Genomic DNA, 13,749 nt, shown 5'->3' on the forward strand with positions numbered 1-13,749 from the left:
TGATTCCAGTGGTGTTCCAGTTTGAGGACCACAATCTCAGTGAGCCACGTGACACGCTGGTGAGAACAGCTCCGAGGGCCATTTAGTGACGGAGCTCCACGTCCGTCTCTGCCCTTACTAAGTGTTCTCTGGAGGAATAAATGTAATGGTGGGCAGATAAGGTGCTCTAGAATAAAGAGAAGTTGGTTGCAGTAAAAGGAGGGGAGAAAACAGGATTTAAAGCAGAATGATTTACGAAGGTGAGACGGAGCAGGGCTTTGGAAGACACAAGGATTGATCCAATGTTGAGATGAGAGATGCTACGATATTCTGATAATCACAGAAAATAGATGATCATATTTTGAGAACCTTAGAAATTGCATTTTAAAAAGAACACAATACCAAAATATTAATAGGAAACAAAAGATTCCTGGAAGAAATCCTACCGATTTCCTCTTTATTCTAAAGTACTTTGTCTGTCAACGAATAACACGTGTTCATCCGAAGAGCATTTAGGGAGGGTTGAGCACTGTGCAGACATGGTTCCAGATGCTGGCGACACGGAGAGCCAAACCCTTGTCGTAGGGGAGCTCCCAGTGTTGGGGAGACAGACAACCCCTCATTTCAGGGCAGGGTAAGGACTGCCCTATGGTGAGGAGGATGTGCATGGAGTGAGTGTTGAAAAGCACAAGTTGGCTGAGAAAACATTACAACGTTCCCACAAATCTCCAGCCAAAGGTGCCTTCAAATCAAAATAAAGAGACTCTTCCTGGTAAGCAGTATATGAATTTTTTATTAGTCCATTTGTTTGCCATAAAATATTAATAAGGCATTGTCTCCCTCACAGGGATTAATGTGCCATGTCACTTCTTGGTATTCCAAATTCTGGCAAAGGTTCTGGCAGTTGTGTGGCAATAAAGGGCAAAGAAACAAAAGGTCTGTTTATCTGAAATAAAGAGCCTGCAATTAACTCTGGCATTTTCTCAGCAATGTTCATTCCATGAATAAAGCCAGAGCAAAAAAATACTTTGAGAGAGAAATTTTAAAAAAATAATGTTCTTTAATAGGCACTGTTGAGCAAACTGAAACAATACCGAATACCAAGTACTGCCTATGCCCCATATCTGAGCATGTCCTCAGAGCCGTCACATAATTATATAAAAATATCTGCAGGTTGATTGCATTTTGCAGAATATAAAAGTGATGTGACTGTAAGACAAATTACTATCTGATGTATATTTCCATCATTTCATTTTCGACAGAGTAACAGACCATGTTATCTTTCCCTTCAATCATAGGGGCTGGCTATATCGCTGGTCCAACTGTCAGGATGAGGGAGAAGGAAGTGAGAGAGGTGCTGTCTTAGGGATTGTGGAGTCCTTATTCAACAGTTTATATGCTTTGAACATGAAGGGATTCATTGAAGAGGAGACATAGAGGCAAGTGATGGAGGTGATAGGGGGTGAAGGTTATAGTGATGGTGGTAGTGGTGGTGATGGTAATGATGGGGTGGTGGCAGTGGTGGTGATGGTGGTGGAGGTGATGGTTATGGTGGTGGTGGTGGTGGTGATGGTGGTGATGGTGGTGGAGGTGATGACGGTGATGGTGGCGATGGTGGTGGTGATGGTGGTGGTGGTGGTGGTGATGGTGGTGGTGGTGGTGGTGGTGGTGGCGGTGGTGGTGGTGGTGGTGGTGGTGGTGGTGGTGGTGGTGGTGATGGTGGTGATGGTGGTGGTGGTGGTGGTGGTGATGGCGGTGATGGCGGTGATGGTGGTGGTGGTGGTGGTGGTGGTGATGGCGGCGGTGGTAGTTATGGTGGTGGTGGTTGAGATAGGTGGTGGCAGTATAGTTACTGATGGTGCTGGGGCTGAGGTCACTAGTAACGAGGACCCTGTTTTTGTGTGATGCTTCCATTGCTCTGATGACCTCTGTCCTCCCCCTATTTCTTAGTGAAGATTCGTATTGGATTCACTGTACCAATCTCCCAGCGAGTCCCTATTTGGTATGGATGGAGCAGGAAGAAGGCTACATTTCCTTATCATGGGTGGTGGGTAAGGAAGAGGCAGCTGGTGGCAGAGGAGGCCATGAGAATGTAAGCCCCTAGGAACTGCAGAAGTCTAGACCATGTGCACAGTTAGAAGCACAGAGCTGCGTGTATGCAGAGCGATATGCTAGGTCTTTACATACTGCTGAGTGAAAAAGACAGGAAACAGGTCTACACACACACATCAATTTATACGTCTGTATCTATGTACATCACAATGCCACTTATGCAAAATGAGCGTGCACACGTACAAACAGCAATACAGACTTTACCAACATTAACAGGGAGAGAGGGGACTCAAATGGATTTAAATAGGTGCCTGTGGAGTAACTTCTCTGACATTGGCCACAGCAACATCTTTCTAGATATGTCCCTGAAGCAAGGGAAACAAAAGAAAAAACAAACTATTGGAAATACATCAAAATAAAAAGCTTCTGCACAGCAAAGGAAATAAGCAACAAAACTAAAAGACAACCTAGGGAATGGGAGAAGATATTTGCAAATGATGTATCCGATAAAGGATGAGTATCCAAAATATATAAAGAACTGATACAGCTCATCATCCAAAAAAACCAAATATCCAATTTAAAAATGGGCAGAAGACATGAATAGACATTTTTCCAAAGAAGACATCCAGATGGCCAACAGACACATGAAAGGATGCTCAACATCACTCATCATCAGGGAAATACAAATCAACACCTCAGTGAGATATCACCTCACCTGTCAGAATGGCTAAAGTCAACAACCTGGGAAAAAATTATTGGTGAGGATGCAGAGAAAAGGCAACCCTCGTGCACTGTTGATGGGCAAGCAAACTGGTGCAGCCACTGTGGAAAACAGTGTGGAGGGTCCTTGATAAATTAAAAATAGAACTACCTTATGATGCAGTAATTGCACTACTGGGTATTTACCCAGAAAATACAAAAACACTAATTCAAAGGGATGCATGCACCCCTGTGTTTATAGCAGCATTATTTACAATAGCCAAGATATGGAAGCAGCCCATGTGTCCGTGGACTGATGAATGGATAAAGAAGATGTGGTACATATACAATGGAATATTACTCAACCAAAAAAGGAACAAAATCTTGCCATTTACAACAACACGGCTGGAGCTAAAGGGTATAATGCTAAGCAAAATAAGTCAGAGAAAGACAAATACCATATGATTTCACTCATGTGTGGAATTTAAGAAAAAAAACAAATGAACAAAGAAAAGAGGAGACAAACAAACAAAAAAAAAGACTCTTCACTCTAGAGAACACACTGATGGTCACCCGAGGGCAGGTGGTGGGGATGGAGGAAACGGGATGGGGATGAAGAGCACCCTTATGATGACTGGCACTGAGTACTGCAGAGAACTGCTGAATCACTGTATTGTAACCTGAAACCAGCACTGTATGTCAACTACACTGGAATTAAATTTAAAACCATAAAGAAGAAAAACAATTTAAACAAAAAATGCATTTGAACAAAGTGGCTGATTTTAGTAAATAAAAAACCAAAAACTGACAAAAAAGTAATAAATAGGTGCCCATGTGGTTGGGGAGCATGGGAGTAGGGACTACGGCTGAAAAGAACAAATAAATAAAAAGAGCACAGCCTTGCAGTGACCAATAGTGGCCATTGGTGAATTAAGCAGATCGAAATCCTTGCTCCTGGAGATGCAAATGAATAAGCTGAAGTAGACGAAAATACAGTGAGAGCAAGATGCCTGGGACCCTTTTCCAGGCCAGGGAAGGGGCGGAGGGGGGATCAGGGACCCAGACTCTGGCTCCTCCCCAGGCTGGCGATCAGGCACGGCACTGGCCGGTGGCTATCCTGCGCGAGGATGGGATATTTGGAGAATAAAAATACGTATCGGCCCGGTACTGCACATCTTCAAAATGATCCTGCCCGGTATTTGCTACATCTTAATTCAACACCCAGCTCACCGGCTCTGCAGAGGCCCTAGAAAACCAGCAGAACACAAGTGCACTGGTTTTATCAGCACAGCTGGGTTTCTGGGGGAAATTGTACAACCCGCAGGATGGGCTGTGCATCATGATCCCACTGAGGGCTTCCCACCCCCAGGACACGCTGCGTTCACATTCCTGGAGAGGCTCAGGATCTCCCCTCAGCTCGCCCCTTCCCCTCGCCCCATCTCCGAGGGGTCACCGTTCCCAGTTACCGTTCGTATAAGCCTCAAATTTGGCTCAGGAAATCCTGCGCCCGAGGGCGGCATCATGAGTCCGGCGCCCCAGCACCGGCCACTGTGGTCCCCACCACACTTCACTTCGGCCACGGACCACGAGCTGTCTGGAAGACGCCATCGGGGGCCTACACAGTGCGTGGCACAAAGCCATGGCCAGTGAGTGCTTGCCATGCGGAAAGATCTGGAAGCCCAGACTCAATCCTCCCCGTGCCTGAGAACCCTCGGAGGGGAGGTCAGGCTGGTTAGCAAGCCAACACATTAGACGGCTGACAGATGAGGGGTTTGATTTCTTCCTCCCGACAGCTCCTGACCGGCCTGCTGAAAGTGACCAGTGGCCTTCCAGAATTCTCTGCAGCTCTCTGGAGGCTGTCAGGGAGGTGAGGCTGTCCAGCTGGCCTGGTGTGAGGCCCAGCACCCCCTTTCACACCCGGCGTGGATTCAGACACCTTCCTTAGCCTCTGTATTCCTGTGTCTGCACCTGGGGGAGGCGGGTAGTAGGAACTACGACAGAGCTGGGGGCTATCCCTTAGGGGCCACCCCACACGGCTACTGTCCCACAAGCCTGTAAGCCCTTGTCCTTGTGCCCGAGAAGACAAGCAGAGGGACACCAAGAGTGAAAACCCGCCAGCGAATCTAGAAGCCCAGTTTGGAAGGAGGGAAGAACGGAAATGGCCCTGGGGCCACAGATTTACAAATCAACCCGCGCCCTGTACGGGGACCCCACCCCTGTGCTCCCCCACTCCTCTTTAAGACTGGATCCTAGAATATCCCAAATCTGGACTGTGTCTCCAAACCCCACCCCTGCCGACCCTCCTCCCTGGAAGGGACTGCTCCAGGCAGGGGGCAAAACTCTTCAAAGAACAGATCCCTACTTTGTGGCACTTAATTTTTTAAATATATATTTCTTTGTTGTCTCTCTCTGCCTAGATCGTTGGGGGCATGATGCAGATCTTCCTTTCTATAACCCTCTACACAGTGTCTGAGCTTTACTTTTCCTGGATTAGTTGAAAGAAACCAGAATATGTTGCCCCAAGATAGGCCTTTTTGACATAATAATTATTTTGAGCAGAAGGCAATTAAGCAGGAGCAAACCCAGAAAAAGCTACCCCCCATTTCTGTCTAAAGGCAGGAAATAAATTCTCCATTTACTGGAGACAGACTCTTAGCCCAGAGACGCACCAGGGGAATCTGCAAACAAGCCTTCCTCTGTGAGTTCCCTCCCAGGTCTGCTGTCCTTAGGAACCTAAAACTGCTCTCCTTTGTCAGCTTAATTCTCTGCAAATTCATTGTTCCTGCTGGAAGATGCTATATAGCGGGAGTTCTGAACTGCTTCTTTGAGTTACTTTTCAGATTTTCACCATGGAATGTTCTCCATATGCATTACTTAACTATTTGATTTTCTTTTGTTAATCTATCCTTTTGTTAAAGAGTCCCAACTGAAAACCTAAGATGGGCAGAGATAAAGTTCTGCCTCCCCTACAGCATCCTATGTTTAAGATGGCAGGAGCCGTCAGCGGCTAAACATTGCTAAACGCTTGGTTCTTAGAAAGGTACCAAACAACCAGAGATATCTCAATCTTTGAGAATCCTACCGGAGTGAGATTTTATTGGCTACGTGTTCAGTTCATTGGCCCATAGACAAAGGTTTCTTGAGCTTGTCCGGCATTCCAGGCCCCGCTCCAGACCCAAGTCCCTGCTCCCGGACTTTCCTTCTAGCTGGCAGGCAGGGAAAGGACGCGGTGAGCAAAGTATACAGAATATCCTGCTGGGATGAGTGCTCGGAAGGAAACTGAGGCTGGGAAAGGAGGGAGTGGGGCTGTGACTTGAGCAAGGTCATCGGGGCGTGCTCAGGAAGCAGCACGTTTGATCAGGACCCACAGGGCATGGGCGCTGCCCTTCAGCCACAGGGGAGGGCTTTCCATGCAGATGGAGCGCAGGTGCAAGCCCCCTAAGAGCGAGTCCAGCATCCCTGAGGAGGGCTACGGAGAGGTGGGATAAGGGTGTGGGGTGGCGCTGGTGTGGGCAGATAGGGTGGGGTCCCCGGAAAAGGAAAGAAAGATGAGACATGGCTTTCTCAACATGAGAGGGGTCATTTTTGGCCGCCAGCCTGCCCAGTGCTACTCGCCAGAGCATATTTCTAGCGGAACTGCCCATGATATGTTAAATCCCGGAAAAACAGACCTCAGCAGCTCATGATTTTAAGGGAACAAAAGAATGTAGGGACAGACAGCCACTAGCAGGCCAGGAGAGGGAACAGCTTTCTGGGGGTGGCAGGAGGGGACAGGGAGAGTCCTGAAGCCAGTGTCTAGGAGGGCCCGGGCAGGGGTCACTAGGAGATGGGAGGAAGGGGGCACTGTCGCAGAAGATCCTGCACGGGGCAGACAGGAAAGTCAGAGGCCCGAGCACCAGAGGATGGAGGTGCTCTGACCCGAGGCAGCAGGATTATGGAAGGAGATCGGGAAGTCTGTTCTGACCGTGTCCAATTTGCGAGGCCATTTAGAGATTATCAGATTTGTCTGAGACCTGTGAAGAGGCAACCACCAGCTCACTGGGCATTCTTCCTCCAGCGCAACCCTGGGCTCTGCGTTTGATTCACTGGGGACCTGTCCTGCGGGTGTATGCAGGTGGATCAGCTACCCCAGAGGTCACAGTCGAGGGCCCTGCTGGATCTATCACCCCGCAGACCGACCCTGACTCTTCTCTGCTAAGCTGCTCACACACATTGCAAATGCCTCTGCTCTGGTTCCAACACCTCCTCGCTCTCCTAAGGAGCTAATGAGTTCCACCAAATCCTCGACACATGCTCATTTACTTCGCCTAGAGCATCGCGACCTGGAGATGCTGAGGGTGTGGCTGGACACGTGAGCCGCTGCGAGGACAGGTGAGGCTCAGTTCTGAAGCCGAGGGCCGCCAGCCAGCCTACAGGGAGTACCGACAGCCACGAGACGGGGTGACTGTGCCATGTCATCTGATCTTTACAACCGGTCCTCTTAGTAATGTTCAGCCCCATCCTACAGATGAGGGACCCGAAGCAGGGCTGGTGCAGTCACTCCCCCAAGGCCCCAGGACTGGGATCTGAATGCAGAACCTTCACTCTGAACCAGTGGTTCTGCAGGTGGGGACATCTGGCCAAGACGGGGACAGTCACAACTCGGTGGGGGGGTGCTCCTGGCATCCGATGGGTGGGGCCGGGGCTGCTGTGAGCACCCTGCAGTGCCCCCCGCCCCGCAGCAAAGAGTCACCAGGCCCCAAACGTCATAGTGCCCAGCTCAAGAGAGGGCTGTCACCCGCCCACGAGCTCGGCGTCCCCCACACCGCACGCTTCTTGGTGGCCCTACTCAGGCCCGCGGTTATTCAGCTGCCCATAACGATGTGTTCGGTCTGACCCTGTCCCCACATTGGATGCTCCGTGCTTTGTTCCCCACTATGCACAGCTGGTAACGTCACTGCTTAATAAATGTCCGCTTCCATTTATTCTCTGGTGTCTGATCTACCTGGGCTCACTTCGGAAACAACCTCAAGGCCGTGTGACGGAGAAAGTACAAGAAAGCGTGACTTCCTCGCATGACAGATTTACATTGCACATGAGGAGCATTATTGCATTTCGCCTACGAAATCAGAGCAGAAAACCCGAAACCAGCATCTGAACTTCCAGCCCTGACTGAGGCTAATTTTTCATTGTCCTTGAAGCTAATCAAGCCTGCGGAAACAGCATCCCAAATTGACTAAATGAGATTTTCAATTAACTCAAACAGATGGCTTAAATTTTCCAGGTGACTTTCCATATTAATTCAGTGAGTTTGCTGGACCAGGCCCCGGGAGGCCTGGTAGGGATGGGGGCTGAGAGGAAAACAATGAAATACTGGATCTTTAGGAGAGAAGACAAAGCAATAACCTGAACTTTTCTTCTACCCCCGCAAAAGCATTATCAGCCAAATCGATTCAACGCCTCCCCCTTCCCCGCCGGCCAGCACACATGGAGGGCCCTGGGAACCCCGGGACTGGCTCTCGGGGGCCAGACTCATTACCCTCTGGGGACACTGGGACCCTCTGACACAGAGGAGACCCATCCCGGGCAGGAGACAGGCAGTGAGGAGCTATTTATATTTATAGAGCACAGAATTCTCTGCTTGGTCTGTCTACCCGAGGACCTCCGCATTTTACTTTCCCCCGAGCAGGAAGTTGGAAGAACCTCCGTGGGAGTCTGCATAGGCTCAGGCTTGTGAGGTGTGGGCAGACGGGTCTTACTAAGGAAGTCACCGCGGAAGAAGACCACATCATTCACAGAAGACCAGAAGTGCCAAGTGCCCGAGCACCTGGCCCCGGGGAGGGCCTGTGGAGACGCTGGAGTGGATGGGGCCACGGCTCCTGCCCTTCCAGAAGCTGCCGGAAGCCACTAATAAGATGGAGTTCTGAAACTCATAGTAAAGGCCTGGGCTAGAATTATGGCAAAATCTTGGGTGGGTGTCTGCTGAGTCTCGGAATGCATCGTTGTCGGCTTCACTGGGCCCTTTTCTAGATCTGTCAATGAGAGGGTCTTGGTGCCCGCACACTGGGTTCCTCTTTTTTCAGTCTCCCATCAATACCCACCCCACAGAGGGCTTGAATGATGACGTAAGTGGGCTCTGGAAGTATCCTTGGTCCCCAGGCTGTTTGAACTTTGGGACAGGATGAAACGGGTATCAGAGACCACTTCACTTAGATAGATCCTACTCCATTGTTTTGATTAAACAAACAAACAAACAAACAAACTACCCAAACCAGACGTTAATATGACAGGACAGTTATCTTTGTCAAACTGTTCTACCACCTCCACGGGTTAGCTTACCAACCAGGAGATGTGGCTTATTGGGAAGAGCATTCACCACCGGTTCCTGGAGCCGGCAAAGTGTAGAAATGTTCTAAAGTAATGCTCTTAAATGGGGCGCCATTTGCGGAGCATCCGATGACGTGGACTTTCTGGGTGAAGACTGCATGTGTTCATGCAGCGGACGTTCCGCGGCACCCGCCTGCGTGGGACAGTGTGCCCGGCTGGAGCCCTGCGGCTGGCCAGACACGCCCCTTCCCAAGGAGCCTGGCCTCCCGGGGAGCGCAGCCTGCTCCCGATTAAGGCGAGCAATAGCAGGGCTGGTTTGAATGATGTTCCTTCACAGAAAACTGAACCATGAAGCAGTCATGAAAGCTTTAGAAAGTGTTACCTTTTCCTTGGATGTTTAAATTAGCAGTAAAATAAATCTGGAAAGACCGTGTAAACGAACATTCATCTCATTTTTTTTTTTTAACATAACAGAGAAAAGGAAGCAGACCTCATCCGTGGATCATCGGGTGGCATCATCTCTAGATCGTGGGTGGGTCCATTTAAGCCAATGACGTGCAGGGAAATGCTGGGGTTTTCACATCCAGCCTGGGAAGTAAAGGGGAGGAGACGTGAGTAAGCTCTCCTGTGGGGCAGTGTCTTCTTGCTGCGAATTCCTCCCCAGGAGATGCACAGGCAGGACTCTGGGGCTCAGGACTCCTGAGCAACCCTGGGGCTGAGAGCAGGTCACTCATGCACAGAACCTTACAAAGGGCAAGAGATAACTGGACCAGTGCCCTTCCTTCCCCAGGAAGCCTACCCCCTCCTCATTCCTCCTAGTGCCTCCTGAGTATCAACATGGGAGGGGGAAAAAGGAGCTGGACGAGGAGCAGGAGAGGAATTCCTGGAGGCGATACCAAGAGGTGGCGCGCTGATGGCGAGGCACATGGTGGAGAAGGCTGATGAATGCTGGCTGTGGCCCAGCAGGGGTTGGGGGGGGAGGGAAGTCCCTGGAAAAGGAGCTGGGTGGGTTCTGCTCTGCATCACTGCTCCCCCCACTGTGCTCCCTCTTCTAGGGGAAGAGCACCGCCAGGAAGGGGAAGGAGAAGCGGGGGGCATTCTTCGTTAGCGGGACTGCTGGGTCTCCCGGACACCCTCGCTTCCTCTGCACCCTGCACGCAGACATGGCAGGTTCGCCATGACAGGACACGGGTCCGGCGGGGTCACCAACTCATGCCTCTGATTTGGGAGAGGGTACCATGGGGCAAGGGGCACCTCAATTCTGGGCATTCTCTTGGCTAGCATAAGATGCTTTTCCATTAAAATATGAACCACCTGGGGTCTCATAATTCCAATTCACCCATCCCAGACTTTACTGGAAAACCACTGGAAAATCAAGATGGCTTTTGGGCCATCACTCCTAAATTGGGGAACCTCCCGTAAAAGGGTTCACCAGGGAAACCACTACATCCCCGGGTGGTTAGAGCAGCCGGGCGGCCATTGCCACACTGTGTGTGTGGGGTGGGGAGTAGAGGGGTCCAAAGATTCGGCATTATTTAATGGTTTCCAACTAAAATTCTGGATCTTCCACATGATGTAGAGTTAAGTCCAGTCAAGACCAGCTGAAAAAGGAGTGAGAGAATTCTGTCCACAGGCAAACCCATGTGGTGTGTTGACATCTTAGACACTCCCAGAACGGGAGAATGGCCGACAATGGCCGTGTCCCCAGAGGAGGCCTGTTCCTCCACACGGGACCTCCCTGGATACTGGCCACATCAATCAAAGAGCTGTGGACTGAATGCCTGTGTCCCCCACCTCCCAAATCCAAATTCCTGTGTCGAAGCCCTAAGCCCCAATGTGAGGGTATCTGGAGGTGAGGCCTTGGGGAGGTGATCGGGGCTGGTGAGGTCATGAGGCTGGGCCCCATGATGGATTCGCGAGAGACAGAAACACCAGAGCTCACTCGCTCTCGGCTGTGTGAGGACACAGAGGGAAGGCAGGGTCTGCAAGCCAGAAACACGGTCCTCCCCAGAACCCCCCCTTCCTGGCACCCCGATCTCAGACTCTGAGCCTCCAGGACCGTGAGGAGTAAATGTCTGCTGTTACGGAGCCCGAGGCGACTGTACACCCGGTGTTTCCTTCTCTGGCCCGGGGCTCATGCACTCCCTGGCCTCCCTGGTCCCCCACGCCCCTCCTGAATCAGACTGCAGGCTGGTGTGTCTTGTCTGCCCTGGTGCACAAGGCACCTGGCATCAGCTCTCAGAGCCCTCCGATGGCTCGGGAGCCAGGGCTCAGTGCTCGCTGGCAGAGGCTTGAGGGATCCTTCCGAGGCGGCCCAAGGCGGGAAGCGAGCGCCTGGCACCAGGCTGGTGCAGGCAGAGAATGGCTCGCCTCCATCCGGCCCCCGGGCCCTGGCGTGGTCTAGCGAAGCCAAGGGGCAGCAGGGCAGCTGCATCCACTCTGTCAGACATCAGCGTCTCTCCAGTTGAGTGGGCTGCAGAGAATTTGGCATCAGGTCCTCCCTTCGTGCCAGGATGCTGCGATTCGCTAACAAAGCAAGTTTTAGATGTTTGTACCCCCTCCACACTCCACGGCACCCTTGCTGTTCTGTGGGCTCTCTGGGCCAACAGCTTGGCCTGGGAAGCAATCAGAGACTCCGGGTCAGAATAGGACCAAGCACAAAACAGCCCAGCCCGGACCTAGGGGACCAGGGGCAGACAGAGATCCCTCTGACCTCCCAGAGCCAAATTCTAAACTACGGCTCTGAGGACAGGGTGCCCCAGGAGCAGGCAGGGTGGATTGTTGTTTCCATGCAATCATAAGTGGAGGTAATGTATTTATTTTGGTTCCAATGAAGCTCAAATGATTCACGGTCGTTCAGTTATTTAAAACAGAATAAACCTGCCAACAAATTCAGTTCCACAAAGATGGGCATTTAATGCAACGTAATGGGAAATACTGACTCTTGCTGCGGTTGACTGCATTGCTCAGAACATGTCTGACTGGACAGCCCCATGTCTGGAGCCGCCCGGGGCGGGGCTGCGGATGGACAAGGCAAAGCATTCGCTCTACCGTTTCCTCCCCCTACCTTGGGGTAGTGGTAGGGCTTCACCGTGGGGTAGACGGAGCCAGTGTAGGTTGGGAGCTCCATGATGGGCACGCGGGAGTCGTTGATGGTGGCGTAGGCGAGCCTCGTGCCATCCGGAGACCACCAGTGGGCGATGTGAGTCTTCAAAATCTCCTCTACGGGAAAACAGAGTGGAGAAATGTAGACAGACGACACACAGGGGTGTGAACCAGGGCTGTGTGGGCACATCGGGCATCCCCTCGGGGACACGGATCTTCTGCCACTTTTGAGTGGTCTTCACTGTGCCTGGATATGCCTTCATTCCCTGGGGGCTCAAGAGATGCCTGGTGCTGACCACCGAGCCCCAGTGAAGCCCAATAATTCAAGGTCCACCTGAACAGAAGCTCATGGTCTGGAAAACTTTATTTTTATTTTGCACACATCTGAACACTCTGAGCCCAACACATGCTTTTTGAATTGAATTATTATTGCACCACTGCAGGTTATTATTTTAAGATGCTTTAAAAAAGCAGAACAACAGGAAGTCAATCCCCACAGCAGCAGGGCACATCCAGGTAGCACCAAGTGAGAAAGGACGCTGTACCGGAAGCTGTCTCCAGAAAATCCCAGGTCGGCTTGCAGGAGACGCCTGGGGACTCACGCCTACACACGCACACACGCTCCCTCGGGAACAGCTGTGCGGAAGGAGAACGTGTCCAACAGTCAGTACACCCCTCAGCCTTAAAGGAACGATGAATTTCCCCGGCTGTGGCAGAAAAGCAAAGTGGCCCCATCTTCAACGGGGCTGAAGTGCAAAGGACTATTCTCACAGGTTCCCCCCACTATTTTGTGTTATCGCAGTGTCTTAGCTAAGGAGAGTCTTAACTTCGGATGAGTTTTGTGGGATCTGCTATCTACTCCAGAAAGAACAGTTCTAGTCCGCTTTCACACTCCCCAAGTGTACCAAGTCAGGGTGCTGGGGACCAGAGACCCCAGCTCTTAGGTCAAGGGATTGTCTTTACATCATCTATATGCATTGTCAACCATTTCCCTCCAGACTTGTTTTTAAAGTAATGGCCAATATAATTATAGGATCACGTAATACGAGTCACACTGAACTGGTTGCCATCAGGTATGTCCCATACCCCGGCTCCATGGTGACAGAGAGGCAGTGGAGGGCCCCGAAATCATGCCGAGAAAATGAACTGAGCGCACGTGACACAAGGGACAGCACCGTACGTGGTGACAAGGCAAGGACAGCTGACCGCAGAGGAAGAGGATCACGAGGGGAGGACAAGGGCGGGGGTCAGAGGGCCACAGGGTGGACACCGGGGCTCGTGGGCCTGTCCTGGGGACCCTGCTGCCACCAGCTGTGGAGACGCTCACTGCCAAGTCCAGGCCTGAGAGTGGGGCAGGCTGCAAACCCTTGGGCCTGGGTGTGGGGGCTGCCTGAAGGCGCAGATGTTCCTCCCCTGGGCTCACTGGCCTGGTCTCTCGGGTGGAGGAGGCCCCATGCCTGCGCCATTCTCCCTGAAAACAGCTCCTCCCTGCCTTGCAGGTGCTTCCTCCAGGCTGCCAGCCCCCCTGGCGGAGACCCCCACTCAAGGCAACGCGGGCTTGCTACTCGGCTGCTCACCAGATGGCTGAGTCTCGCCCAACACCCAGCA

General features: G+C 51.5%; 1 protein-coding gene across 5 annotated transcripts in view; it reads right to left on the reverse strand.

The window, feature by feature from the left end:
* Window positions 1–13,749, reverse strand: part of DPP6 (dipeptidyl peptidase like 6) — a 905,150-nt gene that overhangs the window by 88,722 nt on the left and 802,679 nt on the right. For all 5 annotated transcript variants that reach the window (XM_032394354.1, XM_032394352.1, XM_032394353.1 and 2 more), the window contains exons 9-10: window positions 12,104–12,258; window positions 9,527–9,624 (exon numbers count right to left, since the gene is read on the reverse strand). In XM_032394354.1, the coding sequence (XP_032250245.1) occupies window positions 9,527–9,624; window positions 12,104–12,258 (253 nt within the window). The remainder of the gene's footprint in view (window positions 1–9,526; window positions 9,625–12,103; window positions 12,259–13,749) is intronic.

The sequence above is a fragment of the Phoca vitulina genome, unplaced genomic scaffold, assembly GCF_004348235.1.
Source record: "Phoca vitulina isolate PV1807 unplaced genomic scaffold, GSC_HSeal_1.0 scaffold80, whole genome shotgun sequence".
Lineage (NCBI taxonomy): Eukaryota > Metazoa > Chordata > Mammalia > Carnivora > Phocidae > Phoca > Phoca vitulina.